The 22774-nt window shown below is 43.1% G+C and overlaps 1 protein-coding gene across 1 annotated transcript in view; it reads right to left on the reverse strand.

Moving 5' to 3' along the window:
- LOC134510882 (uncharacterized) overlaps nucleotides 1–16381 on the reverse strand; it is a 47662-nt gene extending 31281 nt beyond the window's left edge. Inside the window, exons 1-14 of the mRNA XM_063324094.1 lie at nucleotides 16234–16381; nucleotides 14528–14646; nucleotides 11597–11705; nucleotides 10011–10070; nucleotides 8447–8527; nucleotides 7897–7980; nucleotides 7724–7807; nucleotides 6260–6343; nucleotides 5639–5695; nucleotides 5444–5530; nucleotides 4575–4667; nucleotides 3255–3446; nucleotides 2636–2707; nucleotides 2328–2399 (exon numbers count right to left, since the gene is read on the reverse strand). Coding sequence (XP_063180164.1) covers nucleotides 2328–2399; nucleotides 2636–2707; nucleotides 3255–3446; nucleotides 4575–4667; nucleotides 5444–5530; nucleotides 5639–5695; nucleotides 6260–6343; nucleotides 7724–7807; nucleotides 7897–7980; nucleotides 8447–8527; nucleotides 10011–10070; nucleotides 11597–11705; nucleotides 14528–14605 — 1153 coding nt within the window. The 5' untranslated portion in view covers nucleotides 14606–14646; nucleotides 16234–16381. The remainder of the gene's footprint in view (nucleotides 1–2327; nucleotides 2400–2635; nucleotides 2708–3254; nucleotides 3447–4574; nucleotides 4668–5443; nucleotides 5531–5638; nucleotides 5696–6259; nucleotides 6344–7723; nucleotides 7808–7896; nucleotides 7981–8446; nucleotides 8528–10010; nucleotides 10071–11596; nucleotides 11706–14527; nucleotides 14647–16233) is intronic.
- Nucleotides 16382–22774: the final 6393 nt, after the last annotated feature.

Raw genomic sequence — 22774 nt, forward strand, 5'->3', positions numbered from 1 at the left:
TTTAATGCTGAAATTCTCTTTCAATTAATGTTGCATTTAATTTTATTTGGATTGGAGAGTGTACTCATCATATTATTGAAATGTAAATTTTCAGTGCTTCATAGCAGTGTTTTATATCATTCTGTAATAAATTTCTACTGTGAAATGTATTTTTTGTATTCAATTCATAAATTCCTATAGATTTGGATTGAAATTTAAAAAGAAAATGAATTAAAAGTAGGAATTTATTTCAGAACTTCCTTTTCCAAGAGTTTTATTTCCCAAGAAACTGAGTTAATCAACAGAGGCCAGAAAACTCAGGAACCACAGCTCCCTGTGCAGAAATTTGCTCTTGTCTATTTGAAATCACCACGTTACTGTCACAGGCAGACCAGTGACCAATTCTTGCTGCAGTAAACAGCCCTTTCCATTATTTACTCAATATCACATCTCTCTGACACTGAGATTAAATTTTGGTGCCAGTGAAAAGCAATTTTATGGCCACTGTGAATAAAAATACAATATCCCTCCCTGCATGCACTTTTTATCAATTTTTATCAATTGGCATCCACTTTTCTAATTTAAGAAATGACTTCTTGGAATAACGTCTCAGTCTTCAGAGTATTGTGGGTGTCCTTCATTGCTTTGTGATCCCACTGTTTGATTAATTTCGCCAAATGCAGGACTGATACATGCAGGTAGACAGCCTCTGTCATCGTGGTTTCTGATAGAGAGGCATTTATTGACTCTTCATTCCCTGATCTCATTGGAATCCATGCTTCCCAGCCTTTTCAAAATGGGCTGGTTCCCAGTCCTAGGTTCTCCAGGGTCTACAGTGTTGCCCACCAGACAACAACTGGCACATGAACAAGCTCTGGACTGAGCACACCACAAATCCAGCCATACACTCCAGCAACTTCCAGTTGGCTGGCTGTTATTTAATCCTCAAGTCAAACAAGACATGCAGAGAACTTTGGTTTTGCGCAGAATTTTTGATGTCTGAGAGTTACCATGGCATATTCCTCTGTTCCCAATGAATATGAGGAGATCTAGTTCATCTTAAATTCTTCTCTTCACACCACCAGTGTCAAGTAACTGTCACTGTCAAGTGACCTTGACACCAGTGTCAAGAAGTCAAACTATATTCACGTGGTATGACATTGGCTCGTTTTCTTCATGCAACCAATGTATGTCATGGGTGGTAAGATGAGGACTCTTTTATTTTGAGCTCTTTAAACAGAAGTAAAAGGAGAGAAAGATCCAAAAAGGATATTTGGCTTCCTATCTCCATGGTTCAAAAAGCCTCTCACGTCCAGAACTGCTCCTTGACTCAGCACCAGTGAGTCTTCTCCTTGGAAACATGTCTCAGTAGATAGTTTTTCTACTGCAGTGTTCTCAGGCCTCCCAGGCAATATCTTCCTCCCCCTCTTCCCTGACACTGCCTTTCTGCAGGACTCGTGTTTGTACGGTCACTTGATGCTGTCATCAAGCTTTGTTTTTCATAGTCAGTATTTTTAACTCTGATAACATTATTTACTTCTGAAAAATGATGCCCCACTGAGTCGCAAGGTCTCGAATCCTTTTTTTTCCTAATAGTATGAATAAAAACAAATCTAAAAAAAAAAAAAAAAAGGAAAAAAAAGAAGGCAAGAAACCCAACATTTGTTGATAAACTCGGCCAACCACAACAGGACTGGGAACTATGAAAAAACCTGATCAGAATGAGCAAAAGATACAAAAAATGCTAACATATAACCTCTTACTAAATACTTATATGTAAATATAGTTTTATTGACAACATGAGTATATAGTATTTATAAGTGAAGTGGCACATCATCATATATTTACCATGCTGAGTTCTTAAATTCTAACTGTTTTGGTGCTTCAAAGGAAGAGCTGAGCTTTCCTGAAAATCTAGTCAATAATGATCCTTCTTTAGCTGAAGAAGTTTGCAGTATTGTAAATTCAGGGCAATTCTGGGATTTTCACATCGTATGGATTCACATGGCATTTTATTTGTACCAATAGGGAGATTTAAAGCATAATTCTTTTTTTTTTTTTTTGAATAAATGAATTTTAAGATTCTCCAATAGCTAATCCATGTTACAATTGACCCACAGAGTACATATGTTAATTTTATCACAACAGTACAATTTATATTTTGAATGTATGATTGTGTATGATTCACAAACAAATATGGAAGCAGTCTGTTTTACATTTGGGGTGTTTTACATACATAAGATATCACGTAAATTAAATACGTGTGTTGTTTCTGCATGGGAGAATTTGCAAATTGATACACTTTCAAACATACTACTATTTTTGCTGCACGAGGTGCAGCTACTTACTGGTAGCTGAGTAAAGTTTCAGTGTCACACCAGGCCTGTAGGGTGGCGTAGGCAGAACTGGGGGAGGCAAATCTGAAGGCAGGAAAAAAATATAAGTTGCCTTGACATCTTAACAGGAAAAAAAAAATAAAGGAGGGCTGATAGAAAGAAAACCAGAAAAAAAAGCTGAAGTCACAGACCACTAATAAACGCTTACATAGACATTGATGTATAAATACATGCACAGTCACCTATTTCTATATATATTACTTTTTATTTCATAAATGTGCCAACTGACACACTTTGTTATTATCCCAGATCAATCTCACCTGGCTCTGTTTGCATCGCTTTGCTGGTTTCTTGAGGAGACATCGTCTGCATCCAAAATGCATACACGTCAGCTGTGGGAACAGAAAGGCACATGCTTTGTGTCATTCAGGATATTTGTTATTTATTTGTCTACCGAGAACTGCTCTATATGAGACAGCTCAACAGCCAGGGTCCCTCACCCGGTACTTCCAGTGGCATATAAAAATGTCAAGATGAAAAAGGAAGGACAAAAGCTTTACTTTGTTAGATGTTGAAAAGTCCCTGGATTAGGGAAAGGTAGGATGTAAAAAACATATGTTTAGTGGAGACCAAGAGAAGCAGCTCTATATTGCTTCTTCACAAGTCTGCTCGCCCTATGTGGAGCAAAATGTGACTGAAAACCTGGGTGGCAGAGGTGTCCGTGAGGAGCAAGGCTTAGTTTTTCCCCAAAGGGAACTACAGATGGACCCATAACTCATTTTAGCACTTCTACAATAAAAAAATCTACTCACTAATGACCCAGCATGGATCTCCCTGAAGGGTCCCTCAACATCAACCTCAGAGATAGGATTCTAGCTTTGGGCAAAACCCCGCCGCTAGTGGGGTAAAGTGGGTGTCAGTCGTCCTTTCTGTACTCACTGGGCTGCAGGGCTGGTGATGGGGTCACGCTCCCCCCAGCCGTCGGAGGGGGTCCGGCTGTACCTCGTGGTCTGGAATCGTCGACGTGCGGTGATGGAAACCCCAGTCCTTTCAGTCCAGCTGTCTTTGGCCATGGTGGGAACCTTGTGGTGGGGTTTTCCTCCCCTTTCAGAGCAAAAGGGATCCTGGTAGCTGGAGAAGCGGGAGAGACGGAGGGCACCAGCAACACCCTGTGGGTGCTGGTGCCTCACGACAGGACCGAGCGTAACACACTGGGGGAACACAGTATCTAAAATACACCCAGAAAATCCCACCTACTCCTTGAGCGCTTCCCCTGGCAGGTGAGCGGCCACCTCTCCAATTCATGTTCAGTATGAAAACATGAAGAGTGCCAATAATGTTTGAAATTTTAACTGAGAACATTTTAACATGCGAGTTTTTATTTAAAAAAAAAAAAAAGAAACCAAAATTTTCCTTCGAAGTGTTGGGTTTTTTCTTCAGATAAATTATTTTTTCTTTCCTGAGCTGCTTCACTACAGAGGAAAGAGATGAAAGCTCCTGTCTATGTGAAGGGGAGCAGGCAGGTACTGGAGGGCAGATACTGGAATTTGGGAACTGATGACATTTTGTGGCAGGAGTGACACTCGGGGCTAGAAGAGATAACGAGGCTTGGTATGCAGTTGAGCAAAACAAAAGGGTTTATAAAAAGACAGCAGGGTGACTAGGGAAAATGTAGAAATTCCGTTGTAGACAGATGCATCTGCAATGACGGGGAGGTATGAAGTAAAATTCTGAAATTCTCTTTGCTCCTACTATGTGGAAGCAGGCGTGAAGATCTGCTTTTCTGCTTTCAAAATGAGGCAGACCAGCACTTTTCCATCTTGTAGCCTTGTGGCAAAGCTAAATGCTCTGAGCTTATGAAATGTTCAGGTACTCACAACTGAATGTCATTTAAAGCCAAAGAGAAAAAAAATGAAAAAAAAATTACAATAAGAAAGGAGAGGAAACAGTTTGGACTATCTTTTTCTTGGTTTAAAAACAACGATATTTTTCGTTTCTTTTTTTTTTTTTTACTTTTCTGCCTTGTTAGAAAACTTTTTTTCTAATAAAATGGCCAAAAAAAGGAGGTCTTTTTACAATAGTTTTTCTATCTCCCAGCTATTCAGCGCATTACCGACCTGAACTTCTACTGTTCAGGCCAAAATTCTATCTGACTCTGTAATGGTAGTACATCATAGTGCTGTGCAGCAAACATACATGATCACTTGTTAAGGCGCTAGTCAAGAAGAATAAAAATTAGATCTGACAATACTTGCTCACTTTTAAATGTCCACACATGTTCTGCTGATGGTTCCACTGTTTTGTTTGGGTCTTCCTGTACTTTCATGAAACTTGAAAAAACTGAATCTAGATCTTTGAGGTATGAGAAGATAGGGTTAGTATGCTCACCATCCATCGCATATTGTGTGATAAAAGGGAAATAAGTCAGGCTCTGGTATAAAAGAAACATCTGTTTGTAAACAAATGTCATTTTTGGCAAAGTGTCTTTGATTACTATTTTTTAAAAAGGACTGAAGCATCCTACAGCTTTCAGCACAAGTGAACTTGCCACTGATTCCACTGTCTGCCTTCTGTAATCCAGCATTGAAAATGAGAAATAGCCACGGGCAGCAGTGAGAGGTGAGTGTCTGAAGTGCAGCTCAACCTGGCAAAGCAGTTTTGGATGGAGGAGCCATGCAGCACACCGGCTGAATATATTCAACTCCTTTCTGAAGGTAACACATGTAAAGGCAGGAGACAATTTGTGCGGAGAGCTAAGGCAGGTACCCGATTACATTAAAAGCATCAGGAAGCCTCCCCACTCCAGTGCTGAATCCTGCGGAAGCTCTCATCCCAGGAGGATTTGTTCGTTCCTCCATTAGAAGACTTTGTAGCTATTAATTTAAGAGTTTGTAAATTTTACTTATAATTATAAGATAACTATTTTATTACACTTATAAGAATATAAAAATATTTAATAATAATAAAATATATACTCATGTATGATATATACAAGTAATAATAACATATATGAAATAATACTAAATATTTTTTTTACATGATGAAGATGGAGTATTCATTGCAAGTGCTACCTGGACGTGGTTTTCGTTATTGTTATTGTTTCCTTTTATTCCCCAGGATGTACTTACCCAGGTCAGAAGATGTGTTACTGGAAAATGTGTAATTAATAACAGGAGACTTCTCCAGCATTTCCCAAAAGTCAGACAGATTTCTCCCTGCAAACAGCAATGCTTACAAATATCAAGAAAGGCTTGTTTCTTGTGTAAGTCATCACTGAGAATAAATAGGACAATATTTTGGGATGGAATGGTTTGACCATTTACCTGTCTGCCCTGTCATCATGCAAATGTAGATACAATCTGAATCATTGCTCTGACGCACTAGAAGTAAAAAAAATGTAAAACAGATCATTGTTACCAGTTTTCATTATGTGAGATAACCTTAAACAGTTGAAACCACAAGCACAAAGTGGTATGTGGCTACTACAACTGGCCAAATATTTTCCTTCTGATATGATTTTTAACAAAAACCTCGAACTAGCACCAAACCCAAATGCCAGTATTTCCAGGGGAAATGTTTGTATCGAATTAAAATTCTCAATTCCAGCCATTTTTACATGGAAAAAGAATTCTTCAGATAATATAGACCATAATTATTCTTTGAGAACCATAATTCCCCAAAACACCAGTGTTTAATAATAGTTCACCAAACTTTCAAACAAAACATAGGTGATCATAGAAACATGTATGTCTGTATTTTAAATATGTACATTACATACTTATCTTGTTCCTTTAAGGAGACTTTGTTTACAACCGCAGTCCATCTTTTGCGAGAAAAATGCTGCTAAGGGCGAGAGGCTCCTATACACATTTCTATGCTTGTTTCCATGCCAGGAATAAATCAGACAAATAAAACAATGATAAATGTTAAAAGGAAATGCAAACCTGAGAGAATAGAAGTGGATTTGAAAATTTCTGTGAGATAACTGGTGGAGTTTCCAATGATATCAACAAGTAAAGCTGTAAAATCTGGACAACAAGATAGAGAAAGTTTACGATTGAAAACACATATCCTATCGTTTATGCTAAGTCAAAAAATCACTTCTTCAAGTGATCATACTTTGGACATATGTTTGTATGTGAAAATTTTGAAAATATTTTAAAGTTCAAAATGTTTCTGCTGAATGGGATTGGATTTAGGAAGCCACTGGAATACTCTGCAGAAGTATATTTCAAAGATTATATCCAAAATAGCACCAATGTGCCTAAAAGTAAACTTAAATGGAATTTATCTGTTCAAGAGAACAATTTAAAGTAACTCTCTACTTAGTCTGCTTATATGTAGAAGGGGAACTAAAGCCTGTAGCCTTTGCCTGTACTAACTGCCTGTCTACCATGTAGGAACTCCCAGGAGGCATCTAATGGTCTCCTTTGAGGTCTACTTCAGACATACCAATGATGTTGTCAGCTTAAAAAATGGTTGGTGGTGCTGGTACAACTTTTTCATAACAGGGTCTAGCAGTAACGAGTCAGTGTTCTCACTCAGGGAGTGACAGACATGAGCCCTCAATTTTGCTGCTTGGGAAAATGCTTTAATCACCAAAATGTTCTGGATTTGAGGCAGAAAGATTAAATTTTCTACATTATCCTCCAAGGCAGACTGGGTCATTATGCAATAAGGCTTGTGAAATGTTTGGGTCCAGAAAAAGACAGGAAAGCCATTGTAGCTCATATGTGTGCTCATCACATGTATCCTAGAGGTTATGGGTTCCAGTAGCTGCTGAGCTACTCTTACCAGCCGTTAACCAGCGATAGAATTAGAGTTCTCAGACCCATCCAGGACTGTTAAATACTGTGAGATCAGAGGTGAGATCAGAGGTGTGAATGGGGGTTATAGGTGAAGGATTGGCCCAACAGCATTTTAAATGCCATTAAACGCTATTAAACAGCTCTAGGATGACGTTAATTCTTGCTTTTCACTCCCGTTGGGCGCATTGAAGTTATTGGACTCTGTTGGTGTGGAGAAGCCCTTGTTCATCTCCTGTGGGTTATCTCAGGAGAGCAAAAGTGGCTAAGGTGGCTATCACACATTGCTGGGTTGTCTCTCCTGCACTGCTATTTGCGTTCTGAGGAGGAAAGGTGGGGGTCTTTCCTCTGGGTAAACCATGCTGGTCACTTGACTGATGGCTCCATCCCAGACTGGCTGGCTGGGTGCAGCCAAGTGAGAATGAGTCCATCGAGTCTGCCCCCAGGTTCGGAGCAGCCACTCGTGTGTAATGGCTGTTGACCTCAGTATGGCGATACTGCTCACGAGGATGAAGTCTGCAGAATTCAGGCTACAGCTTCCAGCTCCAAAGGAAATAATTCATCTTAAGCAAATGCAATTTCCAACCCCTCTTGTGTACCCACCCGTCAAGTCATTTGTCGCGTTGTTCAAACAGTAGCAGTAATGCATAGGGAACTTGCCAGGGTCAACATTTTTCATGTTAGAAACTGTCGGGAGAGGCAGAAAAAAATCAGTATTTGCACGGGCTGTGTGAGAGAAAATGCTCCTGCGTGGAGCAAAGTGCGGAGGCACTCACTGTTATAAATGGTGACTGACACTTTGTGGAAGGCAAATGAGCTGTAAGACGTGATGCTCAGCAAAGAGAAGAGTTTTTTGGTACCTGCAGAAACACATGCCTATGCTATTAGCGGTTGGAACAAATTATGAGAACAGCATGTTTTGACTCTGCTCATTTAATTTCTAAAAGACTCCTGAGGTGCTGGTACTATGCAGCTGCCTGAGACTCAATTCTTTCTTATTTCCATTGAGGGAAGGATAATTTATATTATTTCTTTCTTTTTTTTTTTTTTTTTTTAATGCAAACCTAAACTGGATTATGAAGTGCTTTCTAAAGGCATCCCATAAGTAATTATATTGTGTCCGTATATAAACACACAGTAATTGCTAGATTCTTTGGGGCAGAGATCTGTCTGCATTATAAACGCGCCAGGGTAATGTGCTCCTAGGATCAATTCTGGAGGCAGACGGCATGCGTTTATGGCTTCCCCTGCTAACACCCTTAGCCCTTTATCTCATTCACTGCCGGGCTGACAGCCTGCACGACCTGCCCGGCCTCGTCACATTACCTCTGAGCGCCGTGTTCAGCATCCCGTTCACCAGCTCGGTCAGGTTGATGGCAGCCAGGTCCACGGACTTCGCAGGCAGCTCTGAAAAAGAATCATAGAATCATAGAATGTGTCGGGTTGGAAGGGACCTTTAAAGGTCATCTAGTCCAACCCCCCTGCAGTAAGCAGGGACATCTTCAACTAGATCAGGTTGCTCAGAGCCTCATCAAGCCTGGCCTTGAATGTCTCCAGGGATGGGGCCTCCACGACTTCTCTGGGCAACCTGGGCCAGTGTCTCACCAGCCTCGTCGTAAAGAACTTCTTCCTAATGTCTAATCTAAACCTGTCCTGCTCTAGTTTAAAACCATTTCCCTTCGTCCTATCGCTACATGCCCTTGCAAACATCCCCTCCACAGCTTTCTTATAGGCCCCCTTCAGGGACTGGAGAAGGGGGCTCTGAGCAGCTGGAGGCACGAGGGCGCAAAGAAATGGCCGTTAATCCCCTGCTTACAGAGGGCAAAAATCTTCCAGAATGGGAAAACCAAAATGAGCAGGTTGTGTATTGGGGTGCACCGAAAAACTTGTGGCAAAAAAATAAAGATGCCAGGAGAGCAGAGAGGAGTCTGGAAAACAATAAGATAAAGTGGGCAGTGCAAGGGTAGGCCAAAATTTAGGTGGGGCCTGTCACCTCTTCCCTTGAGCGTGCCCTCGAGCAGGCTGCCAGCGAGCAGAAGCCAGTCCCAGCGTTTTGGTGCCCCCTCCTGCCGGGCAATGGCTATTCACTGCCAAAATTGCAGCAGATCTCTCTTGGCAGATGAAAAGCAGAGGAGAACGTACCCAGGAAATGTTCCCCCTTCCCCAGTGCTACCTAGAACTGGGATGAAAATGCGAATTTTTTATTTTTATTTTTTTTTCAGCTACCTTGATGACTATACTGCTACGACAGAATAAATTGACTGTAGCTGAATCACATTTTTTATTTTAGCGTGCTTTCTTTCTGTTGATGTTGCTTATTTGTTTTTCCCAAGGCAAAATTTCCGAAGATGTTCTTTTGCTTCCCTCCCACAAAGCCATGCAGAAGCAGAGCAGGGATCTGTGTGCGTGCGCCAGGAGGAAGGTCTGCATGTGCATGACAGGGAGAGACAAAACAGAGCAGGATGGAAAAAGAAGCGCAGAAAGCCGAGATGAGAACAAAATCGAATTTGGGGAGAAACGCAATTTTCCAGTGACATCAGTATTATTTTTAACCAGTTCAAAACAAAGCTGCACCCCAAGGCTGGAAGCAGGGCTTGCCCACAGCATAGAAGAAGGGAAAGGGAAAACCAAAAAGGAATGGAGAGCTGAGAAGAAGAGAAAGGATAAAGAGAAAACAACATTTTACAGTCCTGGAAGGAGGGAGGTTAAATACTCGCCGGGAACCTGGGAAAGCCCTGGGCTGGGTGAGGAGCCCTTGCAGCAGCGGTGGATTGGGGCTCAAAGACTCTGCAGGAGTAGGGTCCATCTCTCACCACCTCTGTGTCCAACACAATTCCTCCCACTCCCATTAGCACCCCCATACAGGGTGTCCTGACGTGCTCCTTGTTACCTGCGGTAGCCAGCACTGCCACTTGCTTCTCTTTCTTATTTTCTCTTCTTATGCATGAAGCTGTGAAGTGAAGAAAGAGACTGAGAAACAGTTGAGCTACTGAGCAACCCTCTGTTGAGGTCCCTGCCTGGGTTACTTTGCTGCTCTCATGCATTTTAGCTCAGAACCGATGGGTATCAGCACTGCAAAGCAGGCCACCAAGTATCCACAACTGATCAGGTGTCTAAAAATAAGGAAGTCCTAAAGGACATCACAGGACAAGTTGAAGTGCAGGAGTTTGGTGCTTAGGCTCCCTATTCAATCAGTGAAGAGCTGAGTAACTCCAAAGACTAATCCAGAAGGCTCTCATAGAAACATAGCGTCATTAAGGCAATCATTAAGGTTAGAAAAGACCTTTAAGATCATCGAGTCCACCTGATAACCTAACACTGCCAAGTCCACCACTAAACCATGTCCCTCAGCACCACATCTACCCATCTTTTAAATACGTCCAGGGATGGTGACTCAACCCTGGGCAACCTGTTCCAATGCTTGATGACCTTTTCGTTGAAGAGATTTTTCCTGTTACCTAACCTAAACCTCCCCTGGCTCAACTTGAGGCCACTTCCTCCCGTCCTGTCAGTTGTTACTTGGGAGAAGAGACCCACCCCCACCTCATTACACCCTCCTTGCAGGTAGTTGTAGAGAGCGATAAGGTCTCCCCTCAGCCTCCTTTTCTCCAGGCTAAACAACCTCAGTTCTCTCAGCTGCTCCTCACGGGACTTGTTCTCTAGACCCTTCACCAGTTTCATTGCCCGTCGTTGCCCAAATGAGATAGCACTAGCAAATGCTAAACTCTCATGCCTCTCTGAATCTTCAGCTTTGCAGTCCATCCAAGTTACCCAGAGAGAAGTTCTCTCTCGGGAGCTGGTGGTGAGGAGGGCTCACTTCAGTGGTGGTGATGCCCTGCTCTGTGATATAACCTAACGGGCAGAGCTCTCACCAGGGAGTAGAAAAGCTGGGTTCAGCTTCCTCTTCTTGAAGAGGAAATCTGTAGGACTGGAAGCAGCAGCAGAAAGAGGAGATATGATTGTGTGATCTGGCTGTTGGTATCTAAATTGGTGAAACCTGAGTGATTGTCCTTATTCATACAAAAATCTGTGCCTTGTACAGAAGACAATTCCGAATACATTTCCTTTTTCCCTTCTCTCTTTCTACATAAGGAGACATATCCCATGAATAATCCATAGTACAAGAACTGTAAATCGTGGCTCCTTGTATGGTGCTAGTCAGCTGTATTAACAATTCTCACTTAGTATGAGTTAAATTTGTCCCAACAGTCTAGGTGTAAGAGCTCTTCTAACCCTTCTCTCTCCACATAAACCCTTCTGACTCCAGATTCATGGCATGGGAGCCAAGAGCAGACTTTTGCCATCACCTGGTCTGCCCTTGTGCACGCCACCAGCCCCGGAGCTCCAGCTCATTGGCTTTGCCTACGCAGGGTGAAAAAACCAAACCTGACACAGATTTGGGAATGGGCCTATGGGAGAAATTGGGAAAGAGACATTTGGGTTATTCCCTGGGGAACACCAAACCATTGTCCTTACCTGTGTTGCAAACCAGAAAGAGACACAGAAATCCCAGGCTCATCTTTGCTGGCGCATGCCAGCAGAACAACTTCATTGTGGACTCTGACTTCCAGCAGTTTGGGTTGCTCTAGGAGAAAGAAATACTGTTTTAGTGGTGTTAAAATTTGTGGTATTGTGCAGTTTTGTCCAACCCCTGTCCCAAAATGATGTGACCGTGAGAGAAATGTTAGGTCTCTGGGACGCAGAGAAAAGGTTGGTGGTGTAAATGGCAAAGAATCAGAAATCACACAATCAGTGTTTTCTGTGTATGTGTCATGAGTTTAGTATGTAACTCTTGATTTTTGAGTCCGATGTGTCTGTGGCTTTCCTGGGACTTGGCAAGGTCGTCTACACAGTCCTCTTCTCTGGCAGGATAACCTGTACCCAAAGGACACTGGCACATCAGGCACCTAAGCCTTTTCTGTTGAAACAAGATAAAATTTACTTATGTTCAATTTCAGACCAGGTATCAACTGAGCTCCTTTTCTGCAGAAGCGTTGCTGCCCGGTCATCCCCAGTCTTGTTCTTCTGTAGTTAATTATTGTCACCAAGCTGTGTCCTGTGCTGCCTTACCTGGTTGCTTGGGAGGGATTAACGGTGCTCTGCCTTTCAGACAATGAGCTGCTTTCCAGGTTTCAAAGATTTAATTAGAGGTGGTTAGAAAAAAGGAAGGAAAGTCCTTGCCTCTTTACATCTTCCCCCTGTTTTTGTAATATCAGAACACTCCAAATCGCTCTGTAGTTGTCAGAAAATGAGGGAGCGTATGAAAATTAGCAAAAAAAAAGTCCAAAAATTTTTTTTCGTATCTCCTCAGAGTAGCTAATTTTGCGTGTACGCAGCAAACCATTATCTTGAAGATAATACTGTTTGATTAACAAACTATTATCATCATGCTTAAAATCTTTCTCATATTTAATTCACTAGCGAATTAACACATTCTGAAAATGGATAATTTGTACTTAGCAGTTCTAAAGAGACTCTTCCTTGGGACGGTGAAACAATACCAAGCAGTTCTGTGTTTGAAATGTCTGTGTTTGCTCCTCTGATGACTCTAAAGCGCTTAAGTGCCAGCTCTGCTAATTCAAACAAAGCTCGGAGAAGCTTTTTAGGTAGTTTGCCCTATCTATTCAGTCCACCTGCCTAATCCTTTTTACTCAGCCCCAAGCCTATGCTCATCCACAGTTTCTGCACAGCGTGTACAGAAGAGCGGGGCTGAGGCAGAGACAAAGCCATGGCCAAAACTCACTCCCTGGACTTCATACTCCCTCACCTTTCTATGAGCTGGACTAATTATGCATGGACGGAGTCCAGCCTCCTGTGGACCAGCCTAGCATCAAAAATCCTAAGCTTGGCTCATCTTGGAACAATATTTGGGCTCTGACCAACAGCTAGACTACAGAGCATGAATGTATTGCCAGCATGAGGATCACAGGGCCTGAAACCCCGAGAAGGCTATCCCTGTTTCCATGATCTGGTAGTATGAAATGCTATGAATCTTACTGTGACTTGTAACAGCTTTTTCCATGGAGCTGTGGACTCCATAGTTAGGGGAGACGGCAGCATGGTAGCTCAAGCCTTCGGGGGTGTAAGCAGTGGTGATGCGATCTGCACTGAGGTAGGTATAAAATCTAATCCACTTATGGATGCTGCTCAATGTTATGTATGTTTTCCCCCTCTTTGGTTTGACTGTATGAAACGGACAGCAGTTAGTGAGAGATGCTCCTCAGTGGCGCTGAATTTGAAGAACTGGATTGCAAAAGACATGGGGAGGGGGCTGTTGGGGAGAGCAGGCTCTGGGATGGAGAGCTGGGCAATCATGTCAAGGCAAGATTTGTAGCTGCCCATGTTCTGGAGCAGAAAGGCTATAATGACTGGTGCACCTAGCCAATTCAGTGTCATGTTAAGGCGAACTGTGGGGGTATGTGTTTGACTGAGGTTAACAGTGGGGTGACTTGCTGTTTTCTTAATGGAACATCATGAATTTTTATCCCTGTACTACGAGAAGTGGCTGTCTTCCTGGCTCTGGAAGACCCATGTTACATTGAACCGTGCTTCATGATGAGGGTTCAGAGTTTATGGGCCACAGACCTCCTCCTGAGCAAGTTCCTCATGACCCGTTCCCTGCACACAGGGTGTGCTCAGGCCGCATGGCCAGTCTCTGTGTTTGTCGACCCAGGGGATGTCCATATGAAACGTGGCCAAAAGCAATGCTGCCACCATCCCGTCCCTGCGGCATAAGGCTGGTCTTGGCTGGAGGGTCTCTGCTGCAAAGGACCCCAAACCTCTACCCTTCTTGAGGGTTTTGGCTGCATGGTGAGCGAGAGACTCAGACCTCGGAGGTGGGAGGAGAAGACATCTTCTGCCCCACTTTCAATCTGCCCCTACACATCGGCGGTCAGTGCTTGTGCCAGAGCGGGGAGACTCGATTTCCAGCACAGGCTTTGAGGAACGTGGGCTCTCCTGGGTCACCAGCAAATCATGCTTGGACTGACACAGAAATCCTTGGTAAGAGTATTTCACAGGCTGATGTGCAAGCACAGCTGTTCTACAAAGGTTCATGAATAAAAGGGTTGATAGGCTGTAGATAATTTCCTATAGGGGATTTAAATTCATTACTGATTTATTTAAACTGGCCCAGGGCTGTTCATGGTGATAGGATGGGGAAAATCATCTGGCAGAGGACTCACAGCAGGCTAGGAAAGGGGCTACAGAGAGCACGTTCCCAAGAGATAAGGAAGAGGTGAGAAGATTGACACATGAAGGAACTGTCTTACCAAAGCACATTAAGAGAGAGAGAGAGAAGAAAAAAAAAACAACTCTTTAAAAGCAGAAACAAAATTGAAAGAGAGTGAGATATGCAGTTGTGCTTGGAAGCACCCCATGCACATTGGGAGACGCTTTCTTGCTCACCTGAATTTGCAGCTCCCTGCTGTCCTCCCCGCCGAGCTGCTCCTCCCCGCTAACCAACGCACACCATTTTCTCTGCATACGACGCTGATTCGCGGCAGGAATTCAGAGCAGGCATCAGTCTGGCAATAACACCCACATTTAACTGAGGTGTGATTACACCCTACAGACTCCATCAAGTAAAACAACTAATGACCGGGACATCATGCAAACATAACCTGGAAGGACAGATCATAATAAGCCAAATCCTCTTCTATTTCTAGCAAAGAAATATTAAATAAAGTTGGTATAAAATGAATGGAAAATCCTCCATTCATGGGAGGGCTTGTTCTTCCTGAACGCCGGATTTGGCACTGTGGCGTCCTCTGGCCAGTACAAGATGCTTAAAAAGAAATTGCAGAGAAATCTGAATACCAAGCTCTAGAAAGAGCTGCCCTTACCCCTTGATAGGCAGAGACTGATTTAAATTTGAAGCATTAGGCTTTAGCTGCTTTCCAAAAATCTTTTCCCAGCATTAACTCTCTGAATATTTATGCTGCCCAATTAAATTTCAAAGCCATCTGTGACACTCCTAGAGCTGCTGCCTGAAATATTCTATCTCTCGGCAATGCGGATATTAGTAATATTAACTCTTACAATACACGTCATGTTTGCATGACTCTGGTTATCTGAGATCTAGTTTTTATCTATCAGAGACAAGCGGTTATTAATTTGTAACTGTCTCTCTTTCGTTTGCCAGCATAAGTGACGCTACTGTGGTGACTAAAATACATGTCCATGTTGTAAACACGAAACCCTCAACGTACTCCAGCTCAAAATCACTCACAATTTCCATTTCAAAGCATAGTGAGATTCCAGGCACTAAAGGCACAGGTGTCACACAACCATCCCATAAACGGACTCTCATTGAATATTTTCCCTCCAAACATTTGCCTGATACAGGCTGCACGTCAAGGCTTTAGTTGCACCTCTGCTCCTTCACCTCTACTGGATATGGTAATCCTCCTCTCGTGTTTATTTTAAGCTGAACGATATTACTAGAGTTCGTTTTACTTAGAACGGTTGATCCAGAGTTCCCTGAACTGCTGAATTGGAGATTTTAATCCAGTTCAGATTACCTTTATACACTTGTGAAGACCTCTTATTAAGTATCTCTTTGCTATTCTAGATTAAGAGTAATCTTAAACCAACGTGCTTATTAGCTATGCTTCATTTGAACTCAATTTAATGTGGCAGGTAACCATGAAGTTTGAAGTGTTTTAATTTTCCCTGTACAAACAGAGTGCAATCAGATATCAAGTAGTTTTTCCGTGTCTTCACCCTAAGCAGAGCGGAACAGAAGTTAAGAGAACAAAGAAATAAAAAAGGAAGATCCTCGAGTATTAATTTCCATACCTTCATTCAATTCCAACATTTAAAGGTCATCTCTCATTTTAAGCACACCATTATACACCAGGTCTAAAGAAATATTGCGTGTTAACGTGAAAATATGCCTGTGTTATAATCACATGCTTCATTAAGCCGCTACAACTACTTTTTAAGTTCGGATTTATTTGTATGAAAATTTAATAAAAAGTCATAAATATATATTTAGATAAAAATACATTTCCTTTGCTACATTTCCACTGAGCGTTAATAGCACAGTGGAAATGGTTTCCTCCAAGTATAGGTGAAACCACCGAGATCTGGAAGAGTTAATATCGACTTACCTGATTTCTCTTGACAAAGATGATTATCTTCAGAGCCTATATAAAACTGGAGGTTATCGCCAGGTCTTTAATAATCACTTTGTGAAAGGCTCTGAGTAGACAGGCTTGGTAATCTTGCTCTAAAATCCTGTGAAAATTGTTATCCTAATCCCAGAAGGACTAACTAGAGGTAACACAATCATAAACACACAAAGTGCCTGTTGAACCCCGCATGGAAAGGCTCTGTGGCAGGTCAGGTGGGGATTGGAAGCTCCTTTTGGCAGTAACGACTTAAACTGTGGAGCAGAAAGGATTTTTTTTTTTCCCTTTAAAGGGGCAGCTCATCTTACTGCAATTAGCCTAATGCCACCTTTGATGGCCAGAGGTAGGCCAGGGTAAGCCCCTTTGGCAAAGCTTGAGCTGTCCTTGGAGAAGTGATTTAAACAAGGAGCGCTGTTGAGATGACGGAGAAGAAACCTGAAGAGTGTGTCTTAAATGCAGAAAATCAAAAGGAACAAAATGACAGTTAAAACAGAAAATTGCCTGGCTTTGTGGTTAAGTGGTGAGGGAGGAAGAGAGATCTGGGCACAGCAATGACGTAGGGCAATTTCAGTGATGATGGCTGATATTTAGCGTTACCCAAGAGACCATCACTACTGAAGCAGTGGGTGAAATTCTGCTCCCGTTTACTCCCACGGATGGCGCGTGATTGCTCTGAAATCAGTGAATTTAGATGCAACGCTGTTAAAAGCAGATAATCATCCATTCAGTAGTTTTATCATAAGCCACGGAATACCTCAATGCATGAGTTAATTCAAAACCCTCTGGCAATTAGAGACAGGCAACCTAAAATGATTCACAGTCAGTCCACGGAATAAGAAATACTTTCGGGATCTGTGCAAAATCTCAACAGAGAAATATTCTGGCCCCTGTTAGAAAGGGAGAGGATAAAGGGGAGGCGGCAGATGCGATGCACTGGGCGGCTGCTTAAACTGTCTGTCGGGAGTGGTCCACAACCTGCCCCCTGTTTCCAAACCTGGCTTGGGAAACGCTGGATCTGCTGGTCAGGAGCACTCTGGGACTGTCCTTTCAATGGCACGGTCCTACCAATACTATGGATATTTGGGTCGCAGGGCTCCCCAGCACTACTTAATTTATTACTGTAGATGTCGCCTGTGTAAATGGTGTGTCGTCAAATCTTTTGTTGTCACTTGTCTTTGCTTAATTGTATTGTCCCGGTCTTGCACTTCCACCGGTTAAGGCAAAGAAAGCTGTGACGTCACCCAAAGAAGGAAGAACCTCACTGCAATGGCTGAAACACTGCAGCCTGCCAGCGTGTCAGTTGGGAGAAAGCGATTTTTCTGGTTTCAGATTTCAGTCGTATGTTTTGAGGGGTCCCGGTTTCCCGCAGAAAAGGTGTTTGTGGGATCACATTGTGTGCGTGGCAGGGCTGCGTGGGTTACGTGTGTGGTAGGGCTCTGTCCTGCTTTCACCAAGAACTTTGGAAGCTGGAAGGCAGCCGCAGCCACATTTAACAGAGTTATAGCTGGTAAATATGACGCTTGCACATGTGCGTGCCCACCCCTGCACAATCTTCCCTTTGTTTTCTTTCACTCTGCCTTTCATGAAAAAAACTTTATCCAGTGGGATGTCATTTCATCTAAAATTATCTAATTCTGTATGGAAGTCACTGGTGTGACAAAAGGAAAATTTTCAGGACTCGTGACTAAATGCTGCAGCTTGAAGGAATATGGAAACACCTTTTCTTTGACAAGACTTACTTTTACTGCTCTAATTACCAGTTGCTCAATATCTCATCAAGAAGGCTGGGATGAAAGTCCTCTCTGTAACAGCTGACAAAAACAGGCATAGCCAGGAAAATGTGTGTGCTGGGATCGATTCCAACCGTTTGAAGTTTGGCTATGAGGATAATTTGACTTTCAGCAGGTTTTGCCTCATGCTGCGTTTTACCCTGGGACTCTGTAATTGTAACTTTCCTCAGCTGCAGAGCGATGCTCAGGTGACCGGGGAGGGGGCCATTGTTCAGCCCAAACTTTGACTCTTGGGGACAATGCCGTGTTCTCACTCCGAGCATCGCTCTGAGCAAGGCGCTTTCTCAGGGGTATAGTCTTTACGTACCTCCTTTTTCCAACGTCTCTTTGTGTGACAGCACTGTGTCCATAGCTAGCATCCCAAAATCCAGACCGAGAAAAGAAGTCATTTTTAGCAGCTTAGTAACAGAGTATAGGCGCATCGTTCATATAAATTACTGAGTAAATGCATTCATTTGCTGAAGGCTATGCAGGATAAGTCCCCCACTAACGTGATTTGAATAAATACACATTCGAGCCGAATGCCTGTGATTTATCTGTAAGAGGGAGGACAGCGTGACATGAAGTTCTGGGAAGGAGGGAGAAAGCAAAGCCTGAATGTTGGTGCTTTATCTCCCTGTGGGTGGAGAACCCCGTGCGGAAGCAAAGCACTGCTCCTTCCTTGTGGCGTTTTTCTTAAACATTTTAAACACATGCTCCTACCTAACAGTGTGCGTGAGAGGCCGCAGAGGCTCCGGCCATATGTTCTTGTGACCTGAGCCGGCGTCAGCAACCAGCATCCCCTCCCGCCCGCTCTGTCCCGATCCACCACCGTCCTCAGGTTCTGCAGCGCACCGCCCTGGCTACCCACCACCCACCTCTGCCCAAAAGGATGAGCTGTGGCACATGGAATACTGTAGTACCTAAAGCATCTGGCAAACCTGCCTGTCTCATACACCCAGTAGGAAAACACGTATCCAGCTGCATCTCTCTCTCATCAGATGCTAACCTGCAATAGAGAATGAAGCCCTTTTTTAAAAAAAAAAAAGAACACACAAGCAAACTTAATCCAAGCTTGCTCGAGAGGATTGAAATTTTGTCTTCAGTTACACTTTGTGATACTACAGTAAATGCTTCCATGGAAGCACCTTTGAGTAATTGTTTAATAAACGTTGTTTAGAAAAGTGTCAACTGTGTAAATTTATTTTTTTTCTGAAAAAGCCTGGTTATAATTCAACACACAGCTGGTGTGGAAAAGGACTATGAGTTGCTTTTGCCATATTATTTGTGAGAAACTCACCTCAGCTGGAAAATTAGAAAGACAATGCTTCTCAGAAACACTTGTTTTCTGCCACGAGACCTTGATCTACTTGTTTAAATGGGCCAAGGTTTCCACACCAGGTACGACTAGAATTTCGTCAGCTGAAGATTGCCACCACTTGCCCCGTGGAGGATGCACAAGAACCGAGGAGCTGGGTGCTACTCCATTCCTCAACAATGCTGTCGGCATGTCGTGACAAGAAAAATTAAAGCAGAGGCAGATGAGCCGCCTGGGTTGAGAGAACAAAAAGTATTTACTGTGATATACTCATTGCACAGTCTGGAAGAGACCAGAGCCGTGGCAGTCATCTCTCTGCAGAGCCGGGCCACCAAACATTCACCACACTGCGAATGTTTCTCCAGCGAAGCAGCGAGCACAATTGCTGCCACAGGGACTGCATAGCTCTGTTTTCCTGTCTATAAAGCAAAATGGGAACTGCAGGGAATACACTTATTCTCAAAACCAGTTCATCTCTGGTGCACTCCTGATGGTTTTGCTTTCTGCTCTGCATGTTATATACATCCCATGAGGTTTTTACAGACCCGTGCACTGCTCTTTTGGGGTGTACACTTTTTGCTAGTGATCAAGCCCTCTGCATTTGTAAGTCTAGAGACTCATAAAACTTTGATTAGATACAGAGAACTTGGCGTCAGTCCAGAACTTACATAGAAAATATTTAACGATTTATCCAGTGTTGCTATTTCTGATATAATACGTGTCTGACACGTAACTGATCTCATCAAACTTGCCAAAACAGTCATAACACGTCTTACTTCTTTTCTTTTTCGTGATCCCTGGTCTATATTCTGTTGACCATCTGCATCTGACCCAAGGAAGCAGGAGAGCAGCTCTCCTGCTGTCCCAAGCCCACTGGGCTACCAGCCATCAGAACCGTATGCCTGAAAAAATCATCTTAGAGGGCAATTTCTTTAAAGGCAGTCTAGCTCCCCTGCTGCTCTGTGCCATGGACTTGGCTTTCCCGATTCCTTCCTTTCCAAGGAAGATGCTCCATGTTAATCAAGAGAGCATTTTATCTGAGCTAGTTTTCACGACTGTAGAAAGTCTTGAAAATCAAAGCTCTCCTATAAGCATCCTGAGAAGAAAGGGAAAGAATACACTGAGAAACTTCCACTCCAGACACTGGTGCTTGTGCCATATTGGAAGCATCGATATTTCACCCTTTCGAAACCATTAAGTCTTGTGCTTACCCTGCTGAGGCAGAGAACAATTATGTACGACCTCAGCAGCCCCATACAGATGTAAGCAGACACTGCAGGAGGGGAAAATTCCCTTGATATAAGCAGGGCTCTGCCTGAGGATAGATATCACATCTTGTTCCCATTTTAGAATCCATTTCTTAAAAGATCAGACCCAGCGCCCCAGTGAAATGCAGTGATTTGGCGTGCTTATGTATTTGGGCGACAGCCAAGGGGAAATTTTAATGCAATATATTTCATTTCAGGTGAACAAAGCCGAGTGGTTCATCTATTGTGTCTGAGAAATACTCATTTAAATGTCGTTCTGTGGCTGTCTGCTTTTCTTTGCAAAAGAATTCTGCTGTGCAGTTGCTGTTCAGTTCAAACTGGGACATTCACCGCTAAGTAATGATAATGCGTGGTAATATTGTCTATAAAAAGATGTGAATACATTTGAAGTACCTTTGTGTTTGCCTTGAAAAAAATGCAGGGAATAAAGAAAATGTTAGTGTTGTACATAGTCTTTAGAGCTGCGTGAAAAACTGAACTCACAAGATTTGAAATTCCACATTCAGGTGCATTAGTTTAATAAAATACTGTCAATCTTTAGAAAAAATTATTAAAGTTGGCTATAAGTGCCTGGCACTGATCCTATTTAAATTGATCCATTAAAAAAAAAAAAAAAACAAACCAAAAACCACAACAAAAAAACCCCAAACCAACAAACCAACAAACCGAAAAAAAAACCCCAAACACAAAAAAACCCCCGAACAAACCAACAAAACCCAAAAAAACCCCAGAATCACCACAAGTGGATGTTGTAGTACTACAGGACTTTTAAAATTGTTCCCAATTTACAGTGATATTGAAGTGGGATAAGAAACTGGAATAAATGCTGAGTATTTTTTTACCTAACACAAATAATTAAGAAACTTTTTTTGCATTGCATTTCAATTGTTGAGCAGAGCTGGTTCCTTGGTGACAATCATGATGCTGAAGCCACAAGGAATGCCTTAAAAATGTATCACTGGGTCCAGCGATGTTTTTGGGAGGAGGTGATGTTTCACATCCTTTCTTCTTGTCTCATTCAAGACAATTGCTCGTCATCCTTCTCTCTGAACCGACAGGATGGGATTCACCTCATCTTGTTTAGCAATCTGAAAGACATGCCTTTGTCCAAGTTGGCCATCTTCAACTACGTAGTTGAGAAAGATGCCAATTAGAGACAGAGGCAGTCTGGGTCGTTTGATATAGGACTGAGTAGACCAGACTCTGAAAAGTGCTGATTTTCCTCCACTCGTTGCAAAAGGGGACTATCAAGAACAGAAAGTGGCATTTTCGACTTGGCATCGAAGTGCTACGCGAGTGTTGTCAGTGAGAGTAACCATCCTGGTGGACACCACCATCCTGGTGGACAACAGGATGACCATGAGCCAGCAATGTGCCCTTGTGGCCAAGAAAGCAAATGGCATCCTGGGGTGCATCCAGAAGAGTGTGGCCAGCAGGTGGAGGGAGGTCATCCTCCCTCTCTACTCTGCCTTGGTGAGGCCACACCTGGAGTGCTGTCTCCAGTTCTGGGCTCCCCGGTTCAAGGACAGGGAACTGCTGGAGAGGGTGCAGCAAAGGGCTACCAAGATGGCAAAGGGACTGGAACACCTCTCTTATGAAGAAAGGCTGAGGGATTTGGGTCTCTTCAGTCTGGAAAAAAGACGGCTGAGGGGGGATCTCATCAACACTTATAAATACTTAAAGGGTGGGTGTCAGGAGGATGGGGCCAGGCTCTTTTCAGTGGTGCCTGGGGACAGGACAAGAGGTAACAGGCACAAACTTGAGCCTAGGAAGTTCCACCTCAACATGAGGAGGAACTTCTTTCCTTTGAGGGTGGCAGAGCACTGGCACAGGCTGACCAGAGAGGTGGTGGAGTCTCCGTCTCTGGAGACATTCAAAACCCACCTGGACGCGTTCCTGTGCAACCTGCTCTAGGTGACCCTGCTCTGGCAGGGGGGTTGGACTAGATGATCTCCAGAGGTCCCTTCCAACCCTATGATTCTATGAGAGAAATCAAACCCGCTCAGCCAGGCTGCATGATGTCCCTCTCCTTCCACACACACCAACCCTCCTGCAAATTTAGCTGTGCACATGTGCATGCGCACTCCCTGTCCTTTCCAAGGAAACACGGCAACTTCCAAACCATCAGCTAGGAGAAAATGACCTACACACCCTATATACATGTA

The sequence above is a fragment of the Chroicocephalus ridibundus genome, chromosome 2, assembly GCF_963924245.1.
Source record: "Chroicocephalus ridibundus chromosome 2, bChrRid1.1, whole genome shotgun sequence".
Lineage (NCBI taxonomy): Eukaryota > Metazoa > Chordata > Aves > Charadriiformes > Laridae > Chroicocephalus > Chroicocephalus ridibundus.